This window comes from Rhinatrema bivittatum, chromosome 4 (genome assembly GCF_901001135.1).
Source record: "Rhinatrema bivittatum chromosome 4, aRhiBiv1.1, whole genome shotgun sequence".
NCBI classification, from domain to species: domain Eukaryota; kingdom Metazoa; phylum Chordata; class Amphibia; order Gymnophiona; family Rhinatrematidae; genus Rhinatrema; species Rhinatrema bivittatum.
In genome coordinates, this window is record NC_042618.1 from 151,620,078 (window position 1) to 151,647,787 (window position 27,710).

General features: G+C 45.5%; 1 protein-coding gene across 3 annotated transcripts in view; it reads left to right on the forward strand.

The window, feature by feature from the left end:
• HEATR5A (HEAT repeat containing 5A) overlaps window positions 1-27,710 on the forward strand; it is a 285,493-nt gene that overhangs the window by 52,400 nt on the left and 205,383 nt on the right. For 2 of the 3 annotated variants that reach the window (XM_029598984.1, XM_029598983.1), the window contains exons 5-11: window positions 5,462-5,611; window positions 6,651-6,822; window positions 7,511-7,680; window positions 12,162-12,411; window positions 13,457-13,612; window positions 20,869-21,119; window positions 22,548-22,659. In XM_029598984.1, coding sequence (XP_029454844.1) covers window positions 5,462-5,611; window positions 6,651-6,822; window positions 7,511-7,680; window positions 12,162-12,411; window positions 13,457-13,612; window positions 20,869-21,119; window positions 22,548-22,659 — 1,261 coding nt within the window. The remainder of the gene's footprint in view (window positions 1-5,461; window positions 5,612-6,650; window positions 6,823-7,510; window positions 7,681-12,161; window positions 12,412-13,456; window positions 13,613-20,868; window positions 21,120-22,547; window positions 22,660-27,710) is intronic. The other variant, XM_029598985.1, reaches the window with a different exon arrangement.

Consider the following 27,710-nt stretch of genomic DNA (forward strand, 5'->3'; position numbering starts at 1 on the left):
GACTCTGAGGATTTGGTTCCGCCAGTAGATGACTCTCCTGTCGCAGATTCTGTTTCCGATTTTTCTCATCCAGATGAGGTCCTTGAGAAAGTGCCTGCCACTGAAGAGGACAATCCTAAGATGGTGCGTCTCTTCCGCAAAGAGGAACTGTGGTTCTTGATCCCCCATATTCTGAGGGAGCTGTGGATCAAGATTCTGTAGGAGGAATCTGACCAGGCAGGTGTGGTCATGGACTGCTTGAGGGATCTGGCAAAAGCCTTTCCTTTTCACAAATAAGTGAAGAAGTTAGTTGTCAGGGAGTGGGATACTCCAGAGAATGGCCTGAAGGTTAGCAGGACAATGGCCAAGTTGTATCCATTACCAAAAGACACACTTGAGCTTTTAATGCTTCCGAAGGTGGACGCTTCTATGTCTATGGTGACTAAGAAAACCACCATTCCAGTAGCTAGTTCAGCTGTGCTGAAGGATGTGCAGGACCGGAAGTCAGAGGTTCATCTCAAAAAGATTTTTGAGGTGTCTGCGTTAGGCATATGATCTGCTGTGTGTAATAGCTTTATGCAGAGAGCTTGCCTACGCTGGGTTCAGCAATTGCAGGCCAAGGAGCTGGTGTCTGCAACTGCAGCAAAACAGGTGGAACATCTGGAAGTTGTAGTGGCGTATGTTGCAGATGCTTTGTATTATCTCATCAGAACTTCTTCAAGAATTATGTCATCAGCCAGGCATCTCCTTTGGTTAAGCAATTAGTCAGCAGATATCTGGTCCAAGTCGCAGTTGGGGGCTTTGCCTTTCAAGGGCAAGCTTCTGTTTGGAGAGGACTTGGAGGAGCTGGTAAAGCATCTGGGATAGACCAAAGGGCATAGATTGTTGGAAGACAAACCGAAGAGAGGAAAACAGTATTTTCCTGTGCATTCCCATTTTCAAGGTAGTAGGAAATTTCAGCAAAATAGGCCCCTTGTGGTTACTCAGAGTCACGGATCTGGTAGACCACAGTTGTGGGACCAGTCCTTTCGTGGGGGAAGGAAGCCAAACCAGGATAACCCTGGGCAGGGATCTGGTGGAGCTAAGTCCTCACAATGAGGTGAGACTGGTCCACTCTTCGGTTCTGGCTATCGATTGTCGTGAGACTCTCTTACGAGGAGTGGGCCAAAATTACCACAGACCATTTGGTCCTAAGCGTGATAAGAGACGGCTACGTGATAGAATTTTCTCGTCCGTTGGGAGATGCATTCATGGTCTCCCCTTGCGCTCCACTCACCAAGTAGGTGGCAGTGCAAGGGACCGTGGACAGTTTGCAGTACCTTGGGGCCATTGTTCCCGTTCCTATAGGGGAGCAGAGAACAGGAAGGTATTCCATTTATTTTCTGGTTCTGAAAAAGGAAGGAGCCTTCTGTTCTGTGCCTCTCAAGATTCCCTGTTTTCATATGGAGACTCTGCGTTCAGTCATCAAAGCGGTGCACAAAGGTGAATTTCAGGCGTCCCTAATCTGATGGGAGTGTTTCTGCCATAGCAGTCCGACCAGAGTACCAGCGATTCCTACAGTTCATGGTTCTCAGGAAGCATTTTCAATTTTGCGCTGTTCCTTTCTGGTTGCCGATGGCTCTGCCTACTTTCACCAAAATGATTGATGGTGGTAGTGGTGGCTTTCCGAAAAGAGGGCATACTGGTGAACCCGTATCTGGATGACTGGGCAAAGTCGGAGATCCTCTGTCCGTAGTCAGTGCAACAGGTTCTGCAGAAGTTGAGGTCTCCAGGCTGGGTGGTTAATGTAGCAAATAGCCATTTCACACATTCTCAAGTTTTAGAGTACTTAGGAGTTTGCTTCAACACTGGGTTAGGGGAGGGTGTATCTCACCAGGGATTGTATGCTCAAGCTGCAGACGCAAGTTCACTGTCTTTTTTTTAGGGCTTTCAGTGCCCAAGGTCTGGGACTACCTATAGGTTCTGGGCTCTGTGGCATTGTCCTTGGAGTTGATTCCTTACTCATATGCAGCCTCGGTAGAAGGTTCTCCTTTCCCTTTGGAATATGTTGTCTAAACATCTCTTGAGGAAGGCGCCAGGTCCAATCTGATGTTGACACCTTTTGTGGTGACTTGGTTCAGCCAATCTGAGTCACGGAGTGGAGTTAGACGTTCCGAATTGAGTGTAGTGACCACCGATGCCAGTCTCTTCAGTTGGGAAGTGGTGTGCCAGGATCAGTTGCCGCAGTGCTGGTGGTCAAAGGAAGAGACATTAGGGTCTATCAATCTGTTAGAGATGAGGGCGGTACGTTTCACGTTACTTGCCTTTCTGCCATGGTTACACGACCAGTTGGTATGGATTCTGTTGGACAATGCAATGATGGTAGCTTACATCAACTGGCAGTGGCTCAAGAAGTCCAGGATTGGCTTCACTGGGCAGAGCAGCTTCTGGCTCTTTTTGTGGCATCTCACATAGCCAGAGTGGACAACATACAGGTGGATTTTCTTAGCTGGCAGCGGTTGGATCACGGAGTGTGGGAACTGGCAGAGGAGGAAAGCTGTCTCATTTGATGCAGATGGGGCATACTCCACATGAACTTAATGGCATCTTGTTAGAACAACAAGGTGCCTCATTTCTACAGTCACAGGTGAGAACACAGCGCAGAAGGCATTGATGCCCTGGTTCCTTCCTGGCCTCAGGGCATTCTGTTTGTGTTTCTTCCGTACTGTTGGACAAGGTACTGCGATGGATAGAGAATCATCTGGGCGAGGTGATCCTTGTTGCTATGGTGACTGTGGTTCATGGACCTGGTCAATCTAGCGCTAGATGGTCCATTGAGGTTCGATCATCTGCTAAAGCTTCTTTGTCAGGGTCCACTATTTTTGGATCAGGCAGCTCGCTTTTGTCTCACGGCTTGGCTTTTGAAAAGAAGCTTCTGAGATGGAAGGGGTATTCTGAGGGTGTCATTACCACTTTGCTGCGGGCAAGAAGAACATGCCCATCCTTGGCCTATGTGAGGATTTGAAGAATTTTCAAGTCCTGGTGTACTGGTCAATGAGTTCAACCTATTCTTGCTTAGGTTGCACACATTTTAATTTTTTTTACAATTGGATTGCTTAAAGGATTCACTTTTATCTCCCTTAGTGGCAGCTTTTGGCTGTCTTTGAGGCAAAGTTCAAGGGGTGCCCCTAGCCACATATCCGGATGAGGTTTATTTTCTTCAGGGAGCAAAGCATTTGTGACCTCCAGTGCAGAAGCTATGTCCCTCTTGGAATCTTAATTTGGTCCTAAGCAGGATGTGTGTGGATCTGTTTGAGCCTCTTAAAAGGACAACTATAAAGGATCTCATCCTGAAGGTAGTTTTTCTGGTGGCGATTTTTTTGGCCCAAAGAATTTCAGGACTTCAGACATTGTCTTGTACAGATACCTTTTTACAAATTTCAGACTCTGGGGTCTCATGTACGGTACCCTCCTTTCTTCAGAAGATTCTGTTGGCGATCCATTCATTCAAACCGTGGAGCTTCTGGCTTTTCCAAATTTGGATTTGTCCTTGCCTCATGCAAAGAATCTGCGACTATTGGATGTGAGACGGGCGCTATTGAGATCTCAAGGTCACTAATATTTTCAGGATTTCAGATCATCTTTTTGCACTTTGGAGTGGTCCAAGAAAAGGGCATATAGCATCCAAATCAACTATTGTGCATTGGATGAAGGACACTATAGGCTTGGCATACATCTGTCAGGGTCGTCCTGCACCAGATGATTTAAGGGCTCACTCCACTCGCTCTCAGGTGACCTCCTGGGCTGAGTGCCCACAGGTGTCGCTACAGGAGATTTGTTGGGTAGCTACTTGGAAGTCATGCACACTTTCACCAGAAGTCCAGGCTGCAGAGGTCATGGACTTTGGTGAGAGTGTGCTATGAGCGGGACTATTATGGTTTCACCCTATTTAGGGAAGCTTGGGTACATCCCAGGAGTCTGGACTGATCTGGGTAGGAACAGGAAAGGAAAATTGGTTCTTACCTGCTAATGTTTTTTTTCCTGCAATACTAAACATCAGTCCACAGTCCCACTCTTTTTTGGGAGAGTCCACTCATACTGGCAGTTTATAATGAAGAATTGTTAAGAGGTCAGTAAAGTTCTCCTTTTTGTTATTGTTTGAAAGGATTTTCCATTTTCGAGACTTCACCTTCCTCCTGTTCGTTAAGGGGTTTAGGTCAGTTTTAATTAGGGTTTTCAATGTATTCATCTTGGCTTGGGTACAGGTCAATACTGAGGGACTGCAGGTGGCATACTAGGTTATAGGGCAGTGTCGGTGAAACTTTTTTTCTCTGTCTCCACATGCTGGCAGGGATGTAAAACCCAGGAGTCTGGACTGATCTGTGGTATTCCAGGAATGAAAATTAGCAGATAAGGGCCACTTTTCCTTTCTCTTTCAAACCTGCCACAGGTACAAAGTACCTCATCTGCTTTTTGCACATGTACTCTTTTCATGGGAAATAACCCATGCATTGATTTGAAAATGCAATGTACACGCATTCTTTTCCTCCCTGATCTAAACATGCCTCCAAGAACATGTTTATTGTAAACCGAGGTGATGTTATTAACGTGCCGCGGTATATAAAAAATCACGAAATAAATAAATAAAGCGGCTGAAAGTCCATGTGTTGTGGAACACTGCACACGCTGCTAGCTGCGTTGAGGGAGGGCAGTTTTCAGACCGCCGATCTATAGGGGCAAAATGCATTTTATTCGTGTAAATGGCTGTGAGACTTGTCCTCCCTCTGTTGATGACAGCAGTAGAGCATGGGCCATGGCAATACAAGCTTCCTCCATATTGCTGTGCCAGTGTGCCCGGCCCCTGTTTGTTTATTTATTTAGGCGTTTTATATACCGTTGTTCCTAAGAAGATCACAATGGTTTACAAAAGTCATCATTAAACTTCTTGGTCACCATTCACATACTGTGTCAACATTTATATTCTAGGTCAATACAACAGCAAATGCATATTCTAGTTCATATCCATACATATTCTAGGTCAACACATTGGCAAATATATAATATCTAATAATACATTGGGGTCATTAGGTTGGGGAAGGGTGGGGGAGGAGTGTGAAGAAGATTAGTTAGCGCCTCTACAACCCGCGTCCAACTGCAGGTTATACAGTGCACTGGGTTCTGCGCACTGTATTGCATCGGCCCCAGTATAAGGGGTAATACTAGTGCGTCAAAAACGTGCGGCTAAACAGTGCACTCGGCTGAGCGCACCGTTCTGTATCGGCCTGATAGATATGAAGCTGAGGCCTGTGCACACACATGGTAGGAATTCTAGTAACTGGTGTCCAAGATCTGGGACATTGGAAGGCGGGAAATGATCTTTTCAGAAATTGCCAATAAAATAATAAATTGAAATCTAGCACACTGTTTCTTTATTTGTAGACTCATTTAATTGTAAATGCTTGCTTTCTTAAGACTGCCGTCTTTGTTTTCTTTTCATGGGAAGTCCCAGGGTCGTTGTGAGATTATGTCTAGTTTGGAGAAGATCCTGAATGGTCTGGGAGCAGCTGCTGCACCCTGCCACAGAGAGATTTACAAAGCTGCTCGGTCCTGCCTAACTGATCGATCTCTCGCTGTTCGTTGCATGGCTGCAAAGGTAGTGTGACCTTGACTTCTAGAACTGCATTTAATTCCTAATTGTCACTCCTGTATGTTTGTTATTTTTCCCCTGTTATGAGCATCAGATACTGCTGAAATATCTGTAATGTGTCAAGGAAAAGATAGCTCCTACATAAACGTTTCTCAGCATGATTGTAAAATGCCCTTTACATTGAATTAAACTGCAGCTAAAGCAAGGACGTGACTGTAATTCCTGGTTGAGCTTTGAAGATGGGCTTTGGCTTTTTGAAGGTTTCCTCTTTCTAATTTTGTCCGAGCCCAGCACTCTGCCACCACAGTCGCTGCCCACCTCACTTGCTGCATAGAAGTCCAGCTGTCTGCCTTTCTTGTTGAAGATTCTAATGAAGTCAGTTTAATAGCTTATTATGATTCCCAGATGCTGTAAATTTATAGTGGAAAAGCCTCTTTATGCAGAAATTAAATTCACAGTAAGAAAGGAGGAGGCGGTGAACACATGATGGTGATGGTGTTTTCCTTTTCTGTTGAACAGGTGAAGTTCAAAATAAAACACCAGTTAACCTGGTTTGTTTGTAGTGGATTTTAGTCAGCAGCAAGTCCTCCCTTATGACTAGTCACAGAATAGATCAGCAACAAAGTGGTGTTCCAGAGCAGTGCTGTAAAAGCTTTTTTTTTTCTATGATATGAACTCTGGTATTTTGGGGAACCTTTACATCACACAGCCTAATGTATGCAAAGTTCAAAGAAAGGCCCAGTCTGAATTTGCCATCATGGATTTTAGAGAATGATTTTACATGGAAGGTGGTCATTCTCGCACATTTAAAAAGCTTTGAGGAGCTTTTCTGTTGATTGTTGTCTGGGCATGGCACTAGGCGTCCTGGACAATAATGATCACAGATGCTTGGCCATGTTGATTGCTGGAAATTACTTCATTGTGCATTGTTCTAACCTATGAGCTGTTTAATAAACTCTTCAGCACATAATCAGAATTTATGTAGTCCACAGATTTGTTTCCTCCCCTTGTTTATGCTCCTTGTTTCCTCCCTGTGTTTGTTTAGTGTCTCCTCGAGCTTCAGAATGAGGCCACCTTCATGTGGAGCACTGAGCTGGACAGTGTGGCAACCCTGTGCTTTAAAGCCTTTGAAGGATCTAATTATGATGTTCGAATAGCAGTGTCGAGGCTTTTAGGCACAGTATTAGCCAGGGCTGTAATGCCTAATCAGGGAACAGGTACAGTATTAATTGCCTGATAAACTAAGTCTTATGTGGTTGATTTTATGTCTGTGGAGGACTTTTAACTGTTGTAGAAATAATTAGGGAGATTGAAAGAATAAGCATTAGGAGTGTAATTGAATTGCAGTGGGGTATTGGGAGAATGAATCAGGTTAAGCCCAGTGGACCAGAATAAAGCCTCTACATCTCTCATACCCTGGCCGCATCCAGGCTATAACTTTGCTCCCCAATGGCCCACTAGCCTGGTTTAAAGACAGCCGAGGCTCTTATGCTTTTCTATTTTCTGTGAAGCACCATGTATTTTTGTGTATCAGGGAAAGTGAAAGGGTAGAAGAGGCAGGCTCTGGAGGATCTCAAGATAAAGTTGTTTGCAATGGAATAGACCCTAGGCCGAGTAAATAGGCACCAGGACCAGAAAGTGGCATTTTAAAATCACCTATATCCAGGTTTAGCACTTTTCAGACTAACTTGTAGTTAACAAGTCTTAGAAAATGTGAAAAAAATAAAAGGTTTTACTAGTCTTGATCTTTTCACTATGTTAATTATTATATACTGTTTTGAGCATACTTCTCCAAAAAGATTTCGGCCCCCGATGCAGACTAGAGAAAACTGTTCTGTGGTGAAGGAAAAGAATATTTTCTTAAAATGTTTTTTGCCTTGTTTTGGGGGTGAATAAATCTTCCAGCAGCTGCAGCATGCAGGCAAAGCATTCGCAAGCTGTGCCTGGATGAGGCACTGGAGATGCTTGGCACCGGCTTCCTGCGGGGGACCTCGGGCTTCTTGCGAGCCAGTGGCGACATGCTGACCGGTGCCAGCTCCAGCAACAGTCGGCACATCCGCATTGGAGTTACCCAGGTTTGAATACAGATTCCCCATACCTTAACCCTTTTGTCTGCATATTTTAAAATACTTCTGGTTGTAAGAAGAAATTCATTTCGGTTAAACTTAAAAACCCGTGTACATGTCCCAGTTCTCATCAACAGAAAATGCATGCTTGCATGTTATTTCCAGTGAAGGAATCGACAATCTGTTTGTATGGGCCCCTCTTGAGTTGTATTTGAGAAAAGAAAGCAGAGAAGCAGATGCTTGGAGAACTGGAAATATAATAGAAAAAAAAGTAAATCTGTTCTTAATTGGAACTTAATAAAAACTACATCCTGGCAGCTATTAATTTTAGGGGCTTTGCTGATGACTTGGAGCCATAGCAAGGCTTCATTTGTATGCATATCAACATGGAGTAATTTGAGAATGTAACAGTGCAGGTTTAGGCTAGAAACCCCCATTGAGGAAAGAACAGCTAAAATCTAATTGTAACTAGGATGATTTTTGTCTGTAATGAGTCTGTACTGCCATGTCGGACACGAAGTGTGGTCATATATGGAATGTGTGTGATTTTCTTCTGAGCATATCTAAGTCTCTAGGAACTAAGCTACTCTGGTCCTTTAGAGTGTCAAATTCATCCGGTTTTCATAGTATCCAAAACTTGCAATAACCACGCTGTTAGATCAAATATATACATTATATTTGCAGAATATTCATATTATATGCGTTTTATGGCTGTTGTGTTATAGCACAAGAAACAGATGTGCTATATCTTTTCAGTATGTTATTTTTCACTCCATCTGCCTGTTGCTCTATTGTTATGCCTTATATATTTTTTGAATTATTGTCTTGATGTTTTAATATGAATGTGTTTTTGTTACCTACTATGAACACTACTCGAATCAGAAGAAATACATATTTAAAATAAATACAGAAATATTCAGTGTGGAAAGTCAGAAAATCTGATCTGTTTTTAGCTCTTGGGGACTGGTATTGCCACCTCTGGTACAATATATTGTAGCACTCTTAGTAAAGTTTGATGTTTTGGGTTAGTTACATTGAAATAATCTTTTAAGAAACCTGTTAGATCTGAATGCTCTTTTATCAAAGGAGTTTTGAAGAAGGCCCTCTGTATACATTCCTCTTCATTCCCAGCTTTCTGAAAAGAATAATAGAAGAAAGCAAGTCTAGAAAGTACCTTGAGAGGTCAGCTAGTATCAGTCTTCTTCAGCTTTTAGGCATGTTATCTGTGAGCATCTTCATATGCCAAGCATGTTGAGTTTTCTTCTATGGCTCTCAATGACTGTTGCCCTACATTAGAGTCCCCACTACAGAGGGTACCATGGCATGTTGGTTCAAACAGCCGTGGCATCCAGTGGGTTAAACCTCTGCAGCGCTCTAATAAGCAAAAGCTCTTGTGCTGATTTGCATTTGTTAAGCGGTCTGCAGTAGTCTCTTCACATCTGTTACAAGACTAAAATTAAATTCCATGGAAACAAACTCTTTCTGTTTACCACCAGTGGTAATGAGTGGAGTCCCAACACTAACGAGGCTCTAATTGCTTTGAAATGCTGCCATTGAGTCGTACAATTTAATCTAGTTGATGTAAACATATCTCAAGAAGCAATTATGAAAAGGCCCATTCCTAGGGATCAAGCTTTTTGTAATAAGATAGCCCAGAAAAGAAAAATTTTAAATTACCTGATTGAGACCCATTAAGGGCTATCCAGCAGGCTCTGTGAGGCAGGGCAATTCTGCTGGTTGAAGAAGGCAGTCATTGCAGGCAGTCATTTGTTTTTCAAAAAACAAAAAAATAACGCCCACTCCCCCCCCCCCCCCAACTCTGGCAAGCTAAGGAGAGGAAGGAGAAGCAGCATACAGCTGCAGTCAGGCTGCAGAAGTATTTTCAGCTCTTCCCATGGTCCCAGTAAGGCTCTCGGCAAAATAACTTCCTGTTCTGGGTTTGATGGGAAGGGGGAAGGAATGTGTGAGCTCCCAGTGCTGCCGCTGACTGCAAAACTTGCGCTGCTGCAGTTTGCTAAAAAAAAAAAAAATTCAGCCTTAGCTCCAGGGATTTTGGGAAAGCCCCAGGAGCCAAAACTGGCCCAGTCCTGCAGCGATGCCACTTCTGGGATTGCAGCAGTGCCGGCAAAATGATTAAAAGTTTAAAAATAGATAAAATAAAAACAAAGCGGGGAAGACAAGGGACCATGACCATGACCATGGCCCCAGAAAGCTCTAAAAATGAAATCAAAAAAATCTAGAGTAGCAGTGCTGCCTGGGCAACAAAAATAGAAAAAATAAAAACAGTGAGCCCAAGGAATTTCAGTGTGGAGATGAGGCACCTCTAGACTGACTCCAACAAAGCTCAAAAATGTAAAAGGTGGCTGATTCAGCAGAAAATAAAAATGCTCTATTTTCTAACAAATGAGGGCAAATAAAGAAACAGGACATTTTAAAACAGCCTAAATAATTTTATTAATGCCTAAAGAGCCACTTTTGAGGCCAAAAAAACCCATTGAGAAACTTTTTTTTTGTTTGTTTGTTTGTTTTAAGACTCCATCAGGGCCGGAAACTAATCCGGTCTAGGATTTCCAAAGCAACGCTCAGCTGTTCGAACAGTTGTTGCCATGGGAACTGAGCATGGCTTGGGTAAACAACACGTGATCTGCCTGGGGAAGAACACTTTAAGGGGAGTAAGGTGACAAAATTTCTCAGCCCCAAAATAAATTTAGGAGGAATGGAAAACATCAAAATTATCTGTATGCTGCCCTCAGGTGTTGCAGAGAAACAGCTGCTCTGAGATTGACATGTGCAAGGTAAACTCAAAGACGTTCACAAAAATAGTCCCTGAGAGACATCACAGAGAGCTAATATTGTTTCCTCCAAGAAGTCAATTATTAAGGTAAATGCACATGGTCATTGTAGCAATGCAACCAAAACAAAATTAGATCAGTGTCAGGAAATACTTTAATTAAAGGTAAAAACCAGAGCCTGACTCGGGCTTAGTTTCGCCCATACAATGTGGGCTGCTTCAGGGGCTATATATATATATATATATATATATATATATGAGCAACATGAGAAAGAAGATGACCATTCAAATAATATTAATTCCTTCACAGTAACTAGTAGTGCAGCTACAGACATTAGCTTTAAATTTACAGTTCAAAACAGCACAAATGCACAAGTCGGCATCTCAGCATACCGGAAGTGTATAAAGCTTTATTAGCTTTCGGTGTGTGTCGTGTATGTATGTGTGAATGTATGTATATATATATATATATATATATATATCTGTGAAGGAATTAACATTTATTTGAATGGTCATATATATATATATCCCCTGAAGCAGCCCACATTGTATGGGCGAAACTCGGCCCGAGTAGGGCACTGGTTTTTACCTTTAAAGTATTTCCTGACACCGATCCAATTTTGTTTTGGTTGCATTGCTGCTACGTTGGATCGGCTTCCATGCTGTTTCCTGGTCATTGTAGGACATTAACGGCCCGATTTTAAAAGGGCCATGCGTGTAAAAATAGGGGATTACTAGCTTGGCCAGGCCTTTCTGGGTGCATTTTCAGAAGGGCCCGTTACAAGCAAAGTGCTGGGGCTCTCCAAAGGGGAGGGGTGAGATGGGGCTAGGATGGGCCAATTCAGCGCCATTCGATGCTGTCCTGGGGAAGTGTGCGCCAGCCAGCTGCCGGCACACCGAGTTTATTTCTGCTCCCGAGGAACAGTAAGTAATAAAAAAAAAAAAAAAAAGTAAGTAGTTAAGAAGGGATTAGGGGTCGAAGAGGAGAGGGGAAAGGGTAGGAAGGTTAGATAGGGGTATGGGGAAGTTCCCTCCCAGTCTGCTCCTTAATTGGAGCAGACTGGGAAGGACCTGGGGAAGCCCTACTCCTGTCGCCATGTGTGGCCTTTTAAAATTTCCCCCCTCCCCCCGCATGTGGAGGCAATCTGCCCGCACAGTGCATGGATAGCATATTTTATAATGCACGTGCCGCCGAGCTCGTGTTATAAAATAGCCGCAACCATGTGCGCACGCCGGGAACTGTGCGCGGGTCTTAAAATCAGCCCCTAAGTTTGAGCGCTTTAGATTCAATTCCTATCTATTAATAATCTTTGAAGGATGCAGGGTCTTGTTAATAAAGCTTGGGACTTGGAATCAGAATAGTTGGGTCCAGTCCTGTTTTCTTCTGTGACTTTTATGATGTCCATTTTCCTTCCCTTGGCTCATTTAATATATGTGTAATTGAGCCATATGTTCCCTATTCAGGGGCTATCATACGGTGTCATAGAACTGAAAACGGTTGCTGGACACCCAGAGGTGGCTATCTGTATGTTTCTGTACTGCTGGGAATGCAAAGTACTTTGAGGTTGCTAGTATTCAGTAAATAATGTCTAGCATAGAGAACATTTGTTGCACCATTTTAAATGTTTGATGTATTGGGATTTGTTTCTTCTTTTTTTTTTTTTTTTAAAGATGTATTTTCTTCAAATATCTCTTCTAGGCATATGTGGTATTTGTCACCACACTAGGAGTCCAGTGGCTTGAAAGGAATTTTTCTGCCTTACTTTCGCATATTCTAGACCTGGTGTCTCACCCCAAAGCAACACAGACCCAGATGGATGTGATCTGTTCTCGCCACTGCATTTCCTTCATCCTTCGAGCAACAGTAGGGGGACTCCTTGGGGAAAAAGCTCAAATTGTAGCGGCCAGGGAGATGTGCCAAGCCATCTGGAAGCTGAAGAAAGTTGTAGGTATGGGACTTGTACTACAAATATTCTCGCTTATCCCCATGAATAGTGGAGATAGAGAGGACTTGCAGAGCTCGCAAAAGCAGCTCGTGTCTGCAGCTTTCACTGAAGTGGATTTGACCTTTTTTTGCAGATTTATTTTACCTCACAATATTGCTTAGCTTTAGCAAAATCAGATTTTACTGAATTTTGCCCAGGAATTCCAGGCATTAGCTTGATATAGATATTGATATAGATGATCCTGTCGTGTTTCCTTGAGCCATTGATGACTAGGAGGAGTGCAGAAGTGTGGTCATCTTGGATTTTCAGAGCTTGGTTTTAGGAAAAGACACTTTATGCTTTATGGGGGTAATTTCCAAAAGAATTTATGCACACAAGCCTTGGTTTGTTCATGTAAATCAGCATTTGAAAATTATCCATGGGGTTACTCTGGGGAAAAGAATGCATGCAACTTGATTTGCACATGCTTTTCCCCATACTCGTAGTAAGCATTCCAGGAGATGGAGCTGGGACCGGAAAAGCATTTACATGCATACTTTAGAGTTTTGAAAATATGTATGTAAAAGTGGACAGAGAAAGTTAACTGAAATCTCCTCGGGAGCAGGTTTAACTTCGTGTGTGTGTACTGGGAACACCCACAGAATTTCAAAGCAGAGTGTTATGCACATATGCCCACTTTAAAAATTAGGGCTAAAATCTGCAGGTACTCTGCTTGGTACTTTAGCTGCTGAAAATTATGCTGTATGTGTGCGAAGTGTAAAACTTGTGATAATCCTTGGCAATCGATCAATGAAAGTCTGTCCTGTCTTGTGCTATTTCTCCTAAAATAAGCTGTGATGGTTTGTTTTTTTTCACTTGTTGTATTTTTTAATATGCTGTTCCATCCTGCTTGAGATCTTTAACACTTGTCATACATAGTTGAGTCATTTTATCACTGATTTGGATGCCTCTTAGCTCAAGGATATCAGACTGGCTGCATAAAACCTGCTTATCTCCTGGTGCCATGATACGACCACACTAACCTGCTGCTTTCTCACCAAATTAACAGATGCAGCGATGAGCGACAGCAACGTGGAAACTCGAGTGGCTACAACTGATGTAGCCGCAAGCCAACATGTCTTAGTTTGTGTGTTGCAGGAGCTGGGCCATATCATCTATGGGTTGGGCACGACAGCAGCACCGCTGATCCGGGATTCCAGTGCAGGTAAAAGGCCCCATTTTTCTTTTGTGTATGTATAGGAGAGCTTCTCAAGAGTATTTTCCTAGCCAACTCCTGTTTCGAAAATTAGAATAAAACTGCACAACCCAACCCCATTCTCCCTTGAGAGAATAAGCTCTCGCATACCAATGATGTCCCTGTTGGCTCAACTGTCTGGAAAATCATATTGCAATGTGATCAGCTATGCAACAACTTGTTCTGTGGTGATAATGCAATAGTCTTTCTTTAAATCTGACTGCTGAGAGGAGCCTTCACACTGTGATGGCGATCAGTTGAAAGCTATAATGCTGTGGAAGGTTTTTAGCTCTTAAACCTACCTTTATAGTTAGGGTGACCATGTAGCTTTGCGTTCAGGGAGAAAAGTTGAGCCAGTCCTGGGTTTTCCCCACTGCTTGTAGGAAGACGTAGTTCTGATTTTTTAGTCTCTGAAGGCAAGCAGTTTACGCTAATCACACAAGCAGGTCATGTGACTGTGCTCATTGCTGAATGGACAGAATCTTTCAGAGCTTCTGGAAAAGGCAAAAACCTCTCTGCTCATGCATGGCAGTTTCCATGCTGCCACATTGCCAGAGCTTGCCTCGGTTCCTTTTTGTCCACCAGAGTTTGTTAGATACGTCTTCTGCACTGCAGCTCCAAAAACTTCCAATGAAAAGATTTTATCCATTTTCCTCTTTTCTGTCAAAGCCCCCGTAGTTTTTGGTCTAGGGATTTGGAATTTTTCTTTTTCTTCCTCAATCGTACCATGTTTTTTCTTATTTGCAACAGTTGCCTGGAGGTTGACTGTCCACATTTTTTCATCTCATTAACCTGTCTTTCTGAGGAGATCAAGAGAAACATTTGATTTTTGCCTCTTTTGATTTTCTTCACCTTGTCTCCTCTTTAGAAGTTCTTTCCTCCAGTCAAAGCTAGATTAAAAAAAAAAAACCTGAAAAATTGTGAGGCTGTGGCAAAAAGAAAGGCTTTTGCCTTTTCGAGAGATTTTGTCCATTCGGCGCTTAGCACAGTCATGTGGTGGACTGCTGTCTTCAGAGAAAATCTATCACAGGTAGGCAACTTCCCTTTCCCTGTACGTACCCGGATCAGTCCAGACTCCTGGGTTTGGCCCCCCCTCTAGCAGATGGAGACAGAAGTTTACCAAACAAAACTCTGCCTCATATAGGCTGATGCCACCTACAGTCTGGCAGTATTCTTCTGTTTCCAGCAGGTGGAGGAGGTGCCAAACCTACAGTCTGTGCTAGGGCCTAGCTGGTGTGAGACAGTGTAGTTAGGTTTAGATAAGGAATTCATGTTATCTGAAGGAACAAAGGACCGCAGTGTTTGCCTGCAGGTCATAGCCTCCCAGGGGGTGGTGAGGTACTGAGGGGACCATCCCCCCTGGTTTCAGAGGCAGCTGAAGTACAGGAGTAACAACCCCGATTGCCAGCTTGTGGAGATCACTGGGGGTGACACCGGGGAGCCTGGTTCACTCTCTCCCCCCAGTTTGATTGGGGACCCGGAGGCTCATTGTCAGGTATTTAAAAAAAAAAAAAGGAAAATTTGTTTCTTGGTGTCTTTTTCTTCGGGGCTCGACTCTCCATTCTCTCGGGTGCTGGTGGGGTCTATTGGGCTCCGTTTTGCCGCGTTCACATTCGAGGGGTTGCTGGTGAGGTGGCATGCCGCGTAGGGCCGTGTGTAGGGCCTGCGGCCCCGCGCGGCCGCATTTGTCGCATGATGGTATTTGCGCCGACTGCCTTCTGGGGGGAGAGGGAGCCTCCACGACCCACAGCAGGGTCTACTTCTGGTCCAAACTGTGACTGGCGCTTTTGGGGAGCCACAGCCCCTGGCCTCAGGTCCGTACCCGCAAAGCGCGGGAACAAGCGCCATTTTGGGTGCGCTTGGGTCACTGCCTCTGGGAGTGGGCGCCATTTTGCCTCCTTTAGCGACGGCAGCTCCCACAGTGCAAATAGCACGTCAGGAGGAGGACCCTTGTCCTCGACTATCCCCACAGCGAAGGGTCCCTAAGAGGACAAGACTGAGGGGTCTGGCTTGCCCGTTGATGTGGACCCCGATACGGGGGGGGGGGGTGAGGGTATGTCCTCAGACTCTTCTTTCTCATCTGACTTCGTTTTATTAATGCATAAGGCCTTTAAGGCCTGGAAGGCAGGAAAGAAGAGGTCGCACAGTCATATTTCTCTGCTGGAGACCCAGAAGCGAGCCCGGTCCATTCCAGAGCCAGGTCCCTCAGGGGGACAGCATCCCTTGCGCGCTCAGGCACCGGTAGGGGACACGGATACTTCTTCCGGTACGGATGACCAGGAAGACTAGGATTTGCCCATCCCACCACCTCGAGGGGTGGAAGGGGATGCCGGGCTGGTACAGATAGGTCTGTGGGCGTCCCATGGAGCGGATGGCGATGACCCGAAGGTGGTCAGGCTTTTTCGCAGGGATGAACTAGGTCCACTCATTCCAGCGATACTGGGAGAATTGGGGATCCAACTGCCCCAGGAAGAGTCGCGTTTAGGGGCGACTGATCCAGTGGTGCTGGGTCTCCGAGGTCCACCCTTGGCTTTCCCTTTTAATTTTTCAGCAACTGATTTGCTTTTCAAAGAATAGGATGCTCCGGATTTGGGTCTTAAGGTGGCAAAGGCCATGGATAAGCTGTATCCCCTACCGGAGGATGCCTTGGAGCTGCTGAAGGTTCCTAAAGTGGATTCTGCGGTGGCAGAGGTCACAAAGAAGACAACCATACCGGTCACTGGGGGGATAGCCCTCAAGGATTTGCAGGATCATAAGCTGGAAGTTCAACTCAAGAAGATCTTTGAAGTTTCCGCGTTGGGAATCAGAGCGGCTTTTTGTAGTAATTTTTCCTTGCGCGCAGGTCTTCGTTGGGTGCAACAACTCCTAGCCAGCGACTCTCTTTCGCAAGAGGAAGCGCTCCAAGCAGGACGCCTTGAGGCGGTCATTGCCTGTTGCGCGGATGTCTTTTATGACCTGCTCCGCAAATCGGCCAGGTCCATGGTATCTGCAGAGTCAGCCCGCCGTTTGTTGTGGCTTCGTAACTGGGCAGCGGATGTGGCTTCAAAATCTCAGCTGGGATCGTTACCTTTTAAGGGCAAGCTGCTGTTTGGCAAGGAGCTGGAAGATCTGATCCAATCTTTAGGTGAAAATAAGTACATCCGTTGCCAGAAGACAGACCGAGATCGAGAGGGACCTTTAATGCCAGACCTAGATTTCGTGGAAGTCGGAGACCTCGAACCTCACGGGGGTCCATTTCTTCTTTTCGCCATAATGCCAACAGGCAGCAGACATACACCCAGTCCTTTCGCGGGCGCCGATTTGGTAGACCGGGTTCTACCCCACCCGTTTCGGATGGCAAGTCCTCACAATGACGGGCGGCTGGCCCATTCCTCGATTCCAGTTGTGGGAGGTAGTCTGTCCCTTTTTTACGAGGAGTGGGCCAAAATTACGTTGGATCAGTGGGTCCTCACTGTGATAAGACACGGTTACGTGTTAGATTTTGCACGCCAACCTCGACATCGGTTCCTGATTTCGCCATGTGGGCTTGCAGCGAAGCGCCGGACTGTCGGGGAGACTATACAGTGTCTTCTCGATCTAGGCGCTATTATTCCGGTACCCTCCACGAAGCGTCGAAGAGGCTGGTACTCTACTTCGTAGTGCCCAAGAAAGAGGGTACCTTCTGACCCAACCTCGATTTGAAACGGGTCAACAGATGTCTGCAGATTCCTCTGTTCCGTATGGAGATGTTACGCTCAGTCATTGCGTCGGTTCGTCCGGGAGAGTTCCTGCCGTCCCTAGATCTCACAGAAGCCTATTTACACATCAGGATCCGGGCAGATCATCAAAGGTTTCTAAGGTTTTCCGTGCTGGGACAGCATTATCAGTTTTAGGCGCTACCCTTCGGCCTAGCCATAGCTCCCCAGACATTCACCAAGATTATGGTGGTAGTAGCTGCTCAGTTGCGCAGGGAAGGATTGTTAGTACATCCATACCTGGTTGATTGGCTGATTCGAACGAAGTCGAAAGTACTCTGCCAGGAGGCGGTTTCTCGGGTTCTTCGGTTGTTGAGATCGCTCGGATGGGTAGCCGAGACCAAGAGTCATTTGGTACCCTCTCAGTCTCTGGAATTTTTGGGAACTTTGTTAGACACGAGTCAAGGGACAGTGTCCCTCATGGAGGGGCGTATGCTCAAGCTCCAAGGCCAAATACAAACCTTGTTATCCAACAGTCTGGGATTACCTTCAGGTACTCGGCTCCATGACTTCGACGCTGGAATTGGTTCCGTAGGATTTCGCTCTTATGCGTCCTTTACAATCAGCATTGCTGTACCAATGGGACCCAGTTTCAGAGCAGTTCAAACTCTCTCTACCTCTGATAGAGAATGCTTGGTCCAGCCTGGTTTGGTGGCTATCCCCGGTCAACCTGAGGCGGGGGGTTCCATTGGTAGTCCCGATCTGGACAGTGATCACGACGGATGCCAGCTTGTCTGGCTGGGGAGCGGTGTGTTTGAGAAAGTCGGTACAGGGACTGTGGTCTCCGGAGGAAGCTCGTTGGTCCATCAATCGTCTGGAGACCAGGGCAGTCTGCTTCCTTCCGCTTGTCCAGGACAAGGCGGTCAGAGTGCTTTCCGACAATGTGACCACAGTGGCTTATATCAACTGTCAAGGCGGAACCAGAAGTCGACCAGTAGCGTTGGAGGCCTGTCTCTTGATCGCGTGGGCGGAGCGGAACTTTGCCTGCATAGCGGTTTCTCACATTGTCGGCGTGGAGAATGTTCAGGCGGATTTTCTCGGCCGTCATTTCCTCGACCCCGGCGAGTGGGAATTGGCGGACGATGCCTTTCAAGTCATTTGTGCCCAGTGGGGCATTCCCGGGATGGATCTCATGGCGACGTTCAAGAATGCCAAGGCTCCTCGGTTCTTCGCTCGTCGCAGAGACACGGGGGCAGAGGGCGTGGACGCCCTAGTACTGCCCTGGCCAACAGATGTTCTGCTTTATGTATTCCCGCCTTGGTCGCTCAAAGGCAGGGTTCTATGAAAAATAGAGTTACATCCGTTGGAGGTGGTTTTTGGTAGTGCCCATGGTTTGCGGATCTGGTGAATCTGGCGGTGGCTCCTCCATTACGCTTTCTGGACAGTCCGAATCTACTTCAACAGGGTCCCGTCTGTTTCAGCCAGGTCGAGCACTTCTGTCTAGTGGCATGGCGTTTGAGAGGAAGTGGCTGAAGTCCCGAGGGTACTCGGATGCTGTGGTGACCACGATGTTGCGTTCCGTAAAGTCTCTACTTCACTATCTTATGTAAGGGTCTGGAAAGTCTTTGAGGCCTGGTGTATCAATAGGGAGATTGTTCCTACCCGAGCAACCGTTTTGGAAATTTTAAGTTTTCTTCAGGATGGTTTAGCGAAGGGATTGTCGTGCAGTTCCTTGCGTGTTCGGGTGGCGGCGTTCGGTTCCTTACGCGGTACCATACAGGGAGCGTCTTGACATGTCACCCTGATGTCTCTCGTTTCCTTCGGGGGGTGAAGCATTTGAGTCCTCCAGTACGCCAGCCCTGTCCATCTTGGAATTTGAATCTGGTTCTTAAGGCTTTGAGTAGATCACCTTTTGAACTATTGCATAAAGCAACCTTGAAGGACCTTACTTTGAAGGTAGTGTTCTTGGTGGCTATTACGCCGGCTTTCGGAGCTTCAGGCTCTGTCCTATAGGGAGCCCTTTTTGCGCATCACTAACTTCGGGGTTTCTCTGCGTACGGTTCCCTCGTTCCTACCTAAGGTGGTGTCTTCCTTCCATTTAAATCAGTCGGTTGAGCTGCCGTCATTTTCGGATCTGGATCGGTCGGATCCCGTGTCTACGGATCTTCAGAAACTCGATGTTCGAGGAGCATTGCTGCGATACCTGGAGGTGACCAATGCATTCCAGGTTTCTGATCATCTTTTTGTGCTGTGGAGTGGTCCCCAGTAGGGGCAATATGGCTTCCAAGACTACCAATGCCCGTTGGCTTAAAGAGTCCATCAATTCTGCCTATTTGTTGGATGGTAGATCTTCCCCAGTAGGTCTCCGAGCTCATTCTACTCGAGCTCAGGCCCCATCGTGGGCGGAATGTCAACAGATTTCCCCGGAAGAGATTTGCCGGGCGGCTACGTGGAAGTCCTTGCATGGACATTATCGACTGGATGTGTGGGCACCAGGACCAGTTGGCTTCGGAGAGGGAGTGCTTAGAGCGGGCCTCTCTGGATCCCATCCCATTTAAGGTAAGCTCTGGTTACATCCCAGGAGTCTGGACTGATCCGGGTACGTACAAGGAAAAGAAAATTGGTTCTTACCTAATAATTTTCGTTCCTGTAGTACCACGGATCAATCCAGAGTCCCACCCATTTTTTTCCTTGTGAGAGAATGGAGAGTCCACGCTCTTTACTGCTGTTTTCTGACAGTTTGTTTCGACCTTGTTATTTTGACATGGCACGGGTTCTGCATCCATTTGGGGGGATTTGTGGTTGTGGTTGTGGTTTGTGGTTGTTAAGTTACGATATATAGTTAGTTTGGGTTTTGTTTCATCCATTCTGCTTTGACATTGCGTAATACTGCCAGATTGTAGGTGGCACCAGCTTATATGAGGCGGAGTTTTGTTTGGTAAACTTCTGTCTCCATCTGCTAGAGGGGGGGCCAAACCCAGGAGTCTGGACTGATCCGTGGTACTACAGGAACGAAAATTATCAGATAAGAACCAATTTTCTTTTTGTATTCCTTAAGAAAAATAGGATTGCATCTTTCATGCCTGCAGTGTAGTGAAAACTACGTAAATGAAAATCCTGAAATGATATGATGAGTGTAGTGAAATCAGGACTAGTTCAGCTTGTCCCCCTGGAGGTGGAGCTATGTGGTTACCCTATTTGTAGATCTCTTTTCCTGTACATGCAGAACTCCCATCCTGCTGCCACATTAAAAAGAGTGCAATATTTCTGATAGAAAGGGAAAATACCACCAATAGGATAAACTAATTCTTATATTGAGAGTTCTTATTAGCGTCCATGAGTGAAAGTAATGTACAGAAAGGGTTGGCAAATCTTAGAATGCCCAGTGTGCCCCTCAAGATGCTGATGTAAGGGCTCCTTATATCAGCATCCTAAGAGCAGCTGCATCTAGGCTGTAGCTCTTTGGAAAGCTTGTGACTCTCACTGATGATATGTATAAAAATACATAGTCTAAGAATGAATGGGTCCCTCATGCCGTATCTTTCCTTTCAGGGGTACTTGATGCTGTAATTTCAGTCATCCTTCATCCCAGTGTCTCTGCCCGCTTAGCAGCGGCTTGGTGTTTGCGTCTCATCGCTGTAGCATTGCCATCCTACATCTCCCCACTCATGGATCGCTGCATTGAACGCCTGGGTGCCCTAAAATCCTCGCCAGAAGCAGTGACTGGTTACAGTTTTGCTGTGGCAGCGCTGCTAGGAGCAGTGAAACTCTGTCCCCTGGGAATTCCTCATGGTAAAGGAAAGGCAAGTATTCCTGTCATCCATTCTTAATGAATGAGTTAATGACATCCACTATTAATTTACAGTGTGGCACATCATGCACTTTACAAGATATATTGAAGAACAACTGTTTGGAGATGTATGCTCGGAGATGCTGATTGGCCAGGAGGTGTTAGCACAATAGCGACCACCAAATTATCTCCATCCTGCAGTCCTGACTATCCCTGACAGATATGGGATCTGAACATCTGCACCACAGCTTTTGGCCAGCCTTTCTTACCCTGTTTTGAATGGAAAGTTGCTTGTGTTTTAACATATGGAGTTTTAGCAGATTAATGAATCTTGGATAAAGAAGGAAGATAAGTGAGAACATGGATTTGCAATTCATGATTTCCAAATTTGAGCCCCAGCTATGCTAATGACTGTATGACATTGAGTAAAAGGCTTCCCAGATCATTTCTGCTTACTGGAGTAATTAGTTAGGTTAATATTGCTGTTTACATATCCTGAAGGGCACATGACCAACTGCTTCAGAGGTACAATATGTAAGCTACAGGATAGTGTGATTGTTTACTTTATATATTGTGTTTTCTTTTTTGGTGTACATAACTTTGGGCTTATCTGGAAAAGTGAATTGTAAATAAAAAAAAATACTGCACAGCTCATTTTCACTGCTAACTATTTGACACAGGCTGCACATTTTGTATGTGGTGGCAGTATACCCCATGGACAGGACCTGAGGTACAACCACAGGGGAAACTGAATCACTGTGGGTGACCTGAATTTAAGATAAGCAGGCAGCCTTAGCAATGAGAAAGTACAGTTAAACCTAGACATCAAGTTATGTGTACAGAACTGCAGTAGGTAGGGAAGTGGGCTGGCTAGATGGTCCCAGATGGCTTTATTTTCAGTTAGTATCTTTCACTTTAGTTCCTTTTTAGAATCCAGCTTGGTTCAGTTAATGATCAAGCATTAACTCAAAGCTGTGTAACTTCCGTGGAGAGAGCTGATGAGGTCTAGAACTAGTCCTTAGCTGGACACTTACTAAAGGCAACATTAGACCTGGCGCTAACTAGCAATCACAGCAAAAGCAACAGAGAAAGAATCAGAAACCTGACCCACCTTCCTGACAGGTGATCCTGCAGAAAAGACTTTGAGTTAATTGGTGTGGCCTTGTAAAGCATCTTGCTTGCCCCCTGCCTATGATGTGTGGGTAGATTTAGGACTTCACTTTCCACAGGGTGAATTTCAGCAGAATTCACAAGCTCTAAATTCACCAAGTGTTTACATGAATAAAGAATGAAAGGTGCCACAGAAATGAAATTTAGAATTGATTTTCCTTCCTGTGTTAGCAAGGTAGTTCTGGCCAGATCTGTGTGTGTTAGAAAGTTTAATATACTGTGTGATGGCAGTTATATTGATGAATGATCTGTATGGTTTTGTATTCTTCAGATAATCATGACACTGGCAGAAGATTTGTTGTGCTCCGCAGCTCAGAACGGTCGCATCTCAGTTCAGCGTACTCAGGCCGGGTGGCTGCTCATTGCTTCCCTCATGACCTTAGGTAACACTTTCCTCTACAAGTTATAAATCTGTCTCTGCTTCTTAGCAGATCTAAGGGCTCCTTACATCAGCATCCTAAGAGCAGCTGTAGCTCTATGGACTGTAGATAACAATAAATATTTTTAGATTGATTACACAGTAATTTATGTTCCATTTTCAGGATTTTACCTAACAGTTTGGAGGGCAATAATGAAAGCCCTTTCCGCAGAAATTGGGACTTTCGTTATTGTCCAACCTGTCTGTTGGTGAAAGTGCGCGCATTGGTCACAAGCGTGCATACTTCTACTTGCGGAGTAAAGAAGTAGTCCACGAGGTGAGGGCAGGGTGGATATCGGAACAACGTAATTATTTTTGGATAATCAAAACTATGCATGTTTCCCACAGAAGAATTGCCCACAGAGAAAGCAAGTGCAGGCTTCTGTGGAAGGCAATAATCAAAGCAAAAGCCTATGTGGATTTTTTTGTTTTGCTTATTGCTGCAAAGCCTGTGGGTAAAAGCACCTATGGAGTTTGCAATTTTGATTATTGCCCCCTTAGGGTTTGATTTTTCAAAGTGAATTGTTGGCATAAAACCCTGTTTTAAGCATGTAAGTGATACTTTGCAAATCAGAGGTTTGTGCATGTAAACCTATGTGTTAAACCTCATTTAGCACATACTTTTACTCACATTAAGATGAGGTGTTCTGGTGTGAGGAGTTGGGGTGGGGAAAGTATATATGCACATACTTTCAATTTTGGAAAGTATGCATGTAAATGCACATGCAGAAAGTTATGCCTGCTCAGGAGCAGGTATAACCTTGACATGTATGTATACATATATACTGGGACAGCAAAGCAGACTTGTGCACATAAATTTGCTTTGAAAATTTGAGCTAAAGTCTGTGGGTACAGAATACCCGCAGACTTTAGCCCAATGTGGGCTATTATAGAATTACCTTTCCTATGTATAATCTAGCCAACTGCAGTGCCATTTTTTTAAACTAGTGATGTCACTGTGACACACGTTGTCTCACTTTGGGATAAACCCATTAAAATAGAAACATTTACTAATGTCCATGTTGTGACATCTTCACACTTCAAGTGGTGCAGCCTGAGCACCAATTTAAAGTGAAGACTATTTAAGGGAACTTTTATATTAAAAAGCAACACAATGCATGGTATTAGTATGAGCAAAACCCCCAGGAACAGCTGTCTCCTTTAGTCTGTTCTAGAAGGCCCCCTTCTGGCCCCCTCTGTTTCCTGTCTTTTATCCAGTTACCAATTCACAGTAGGACACCTCCTCCGATCCTATGACCTCCTAATTTCTACTATTTTGCCTGGCAGCAATGTTGGGCTCACTGGTCTATAGTTTCCTGGATAACCCCTAGAGCCATTTTTAAATATTGGCATCACATTGGCCACCCTACGGTCTTCTAGTATCGTGGCTGTTTTAAAGGATAGGTTGCAAATCACCAGAAACATGCCTGTAATTTCATGTTTGAATTCTTTCAAAACTCTGGGGTGAATGCCATCTAGTCCTGGTGATTTGTTAATCTTTAGTCTATCAGTCTGATTTATTACATCCTTCAGTTTCACAGTGATTTCATTTAATTGCTCAGTTACACCATCAAAAAATGTTTCTGATGTAGGTATAAATCTGATATCCTCAATAGGGGCCTAATTTTCAAAAGTATTTACTAGTTTAATACTGGGTCTTACATGTGTAAATGCACTTTACCTGTGTAAGTGGGCTTTTGAAAACTGTTACAATGTATGCTATTAAATTGTCCATATGATTTACCCACATCAAGTACACTTAATGCAGGTAAATAGCTTTTGAAAATTGCTATGATAGTATGTTCCCTTACATACCCAAATCAGTCCAGTCTCCTGGGTTTTGCCTTCCCTCCAGCAGATGGAGACAGAGAGAGTTTTGCTGACACATCCACATAACCTGAAGTGCCTCCTGCAGTCCATCAGTATTTCTCTGTCTCCAGCAGATGGTGCAGGTGCAAAACCTGCAGTCTGTGACTAGTTTAGTTTAAAAAAAAAAAAAAAAAGAATATATAGAAGATCTTCAACTGTTAGAGCTTGCCTCCCAGGGGGTTGGTGGGTCCATCCCCCCTGGTTTTAGAGGCGGACAAGCAGGGGGTTGAGGACCCTTATTGCTCAGTCCATATCGCCCAGGGTTGAAAGCTGGTGGTTCCAGTTCCCTCACCCTAAGGAGGACAGACAAGCCTACTCCCTCTATTCAGATGTCAGGGAAGTATTTTTTGACTATTTTATTTTCTCTTCTGTGTAAAGTTTAAAAAACAAAACAGAAAAAGAAAAGCAGTAATTTGAGCTCCTTCCATGCGTTTATCTTTAGAATGATGGCAGGGCTGTGCTGCTAGAGTTTCAAGCGGTTTCTGTGGTCCGTTCCTCGGGCAGCTGCCTGCAGTTCAGGTCCTGACGTCCCATCTTCATGCCGCACGGCATGGCTTGCAGGGCCTGCGGTGACTCTTGCGCGAGACTTTCCCAAGGCGGTCTCTGTTCCCGGTGCCTGGAGGAGAGGGCAGCGCGGGAATACTTGTGCCAGACTCTGGGAGGCAGCGTGACTGAGAAGCTCGCTGGTGCTTTGGTGGCTGTAGGGGGGCCCCTCCTTGGTCAGTGTGGGAAAGGCGGCCATTTTGTCCACCTCTGCGGCTGTCTCGCGGGACGGGGAGGGGGATTTCCCTCCTCCGCTGTCCCTGGCAGATGGGTGCTCTGGCAGAGGCCTTAAAGAATCAAGAATTGCAGTCAGGAAAAGATCAGGATCTCCTGGTGGAGGCTTCCAATGATTCCTCAGTCTTTTCCTGCAATTCTTGATTCTTTAAGGCCTCTGCCAGAGCACCCATCTGCCAGGGACAGCGGAGGAGGGAAATCCCCCTCCCCGTCCCGCGAGACAGCCGCAGAGGTGGACAAAATGGCCGCCTTTCCCACACTGACCAAGGAGGGGCCCCCCTACAGCCACCAAAGCACCAGCGAGCTTCTCAGTCACGCTGCCTCCCAGAGTCTGGCACAAGTATTCCCGCGCTGCCCTCTCCTCCAGGCACCGGGAACAGAGACCGCCTTGGGAAAGTCTCGCGCAAGAGTCACCGCAGGCCCTGCAAGCCATGCCGTGCGGCATGAAGATGGGACGTGAAGATGGGACATAGTCCACTGCGTGGGGGCGTGTCTAGGACCCTAGCCGGGTAAGACATTCCTGCCATCTCGAACTGCAGGGGCGATGAATATTCATCGAGTGCTGCAGAGGTCTACTCCAGTGAACGAGGCTGATAGCTTCTATGATGTTTCAGAGGCTGAAGATCCACAAGGGCAAGATCGCCAGAACGCGGATCCAGCTCTGGTGTATCCAGACTTGGATGGAGACCGGGGAAAAGCTCCGGCCATGGAAGGAAATGATCCAAAGGTGGTGCAGCTATTCCACAGGGAGGAATGGCTCCCTTGATTCCCCAGGTTTTGGAGGAATTGGGAATAAAGGTTCCACGAGAAAAGTTTGATTAGGAGGATGTGGACCTGGTCAAGGATGGCCTACTGGGTTCGGCAGCAACCTTTCCTTTCCATAAGTCAGTTGATAAGTTAGTTTTTCATGAGTGGGACACTCCAGATACTGGCTTAAAGGTGAGTAGGGCAATAGACAAATTGTATCCTTTGCCTGAGAACACTCTGAAGCTCCTGAGGACCCCGAAGATGGATGCCTTGGTGTTAGCGGTCACGAAAAAGACAATTCCGGTGGCAGGCTCTGCTGCACTAAAGGACCTCTAGGATAGAAAACTTGAAGTTCACCTCAAAAAGATATTTGAAGTATCTGTGCTCGGCATACGAGCTATAGTGTGCAGCAGCTTTATGCTGAGAGCGGGTCTGTGATGGGTGCAGCAATTGCAGGCAAACAAGTCCATGTCTGACTTAGAAGCTAAGAGAGCAGAATTTCTGGAGGCTGTAGTTGCTTATGGAGCTGATGCGCTATATTAACTTATCAGGACTTCGTCCAGAACAGTGATGTTGGCGGTATCAGCCAGGAGACTCCTCTGGTTGAGGAACTGGTCAGCTGATATGTCAAACAAGTCTCAGTTGGGAGTGTTGGCTTTTAAAGGGAAGCTGCTCTTCGGTCAGGACTTGGAAGAGCTGATTAAACGTCTTGGGGAGAACAAAGGTCATAAATTACCTGAGGATAAGTCTAAAGCAGGGAAAGACTCCTTTCCTTCGTGCTCTCGCTTCAGAGGGAATAAGCGTTTTCAACCTAACAGAATCCAAGTGTCGTTCAGAGACAGTCCTCTGGGAGGCAATCATCCTGGAATCAGTCCTTTTGCAGGCAAAGGCCAAATAGAGATGGCTCCAGCAAGGGTGGTGCTGGAGCCAAATCCACTTAATGAAGTGAGGCCGGTCCACTTCTCGGTTCTGCCTATAGGGGGTTGGTTGACTTTTTTTTTTTATGAAGAGTGGACCAAGATCGTGTTGGACCAGTGGGTTTTAAGCATGATAACACAAGGTTATACTTTAGAATTTGCTCGTCTGCTAAGAGACTTGTTCATGATCTCCCCGTGTACTTAAAAAGGATGGCGGTGCAGCAAAAACCGTCTGTCACCTTCAAATGCTGGGTGCCATTCGTCCTGTCCTTCAGGAGGAACAGGGACAGGCCGTTATTCCATCTATTTTGTCGTTCCCAAAAAGGAGGGAATGTTCCACCTCCATCTTAGATTTGAAGAAAGTAAACGTGGCTCTCAAGGTTCCTCGATTTTGGATGGAGACCCTATGTTTGGTCATTGCAGTGGTGCGCAAGGGAGAATCCCTTGCTTCCCTGTATTTAACCTAGGCATACTTGCACATAGGTATCCAGCCTGATCATCAAAGATATTTAGGATTCATGGTCCTGGGAAGACATTTTCAATTTTGTACCCTTCCGTTTGGTCTGGTGAGAGCTCCCAGGACTTTCACCAAGGTGATAGTCATGGTGGCAGTGGCCATCCGGAGGGAAGGTGTCTTGGTTCACCTATATCTGGATGACTGGCTGATTCGGGCGAAATCAGAGGTTTTATGCCTGGCAGGCAGTGC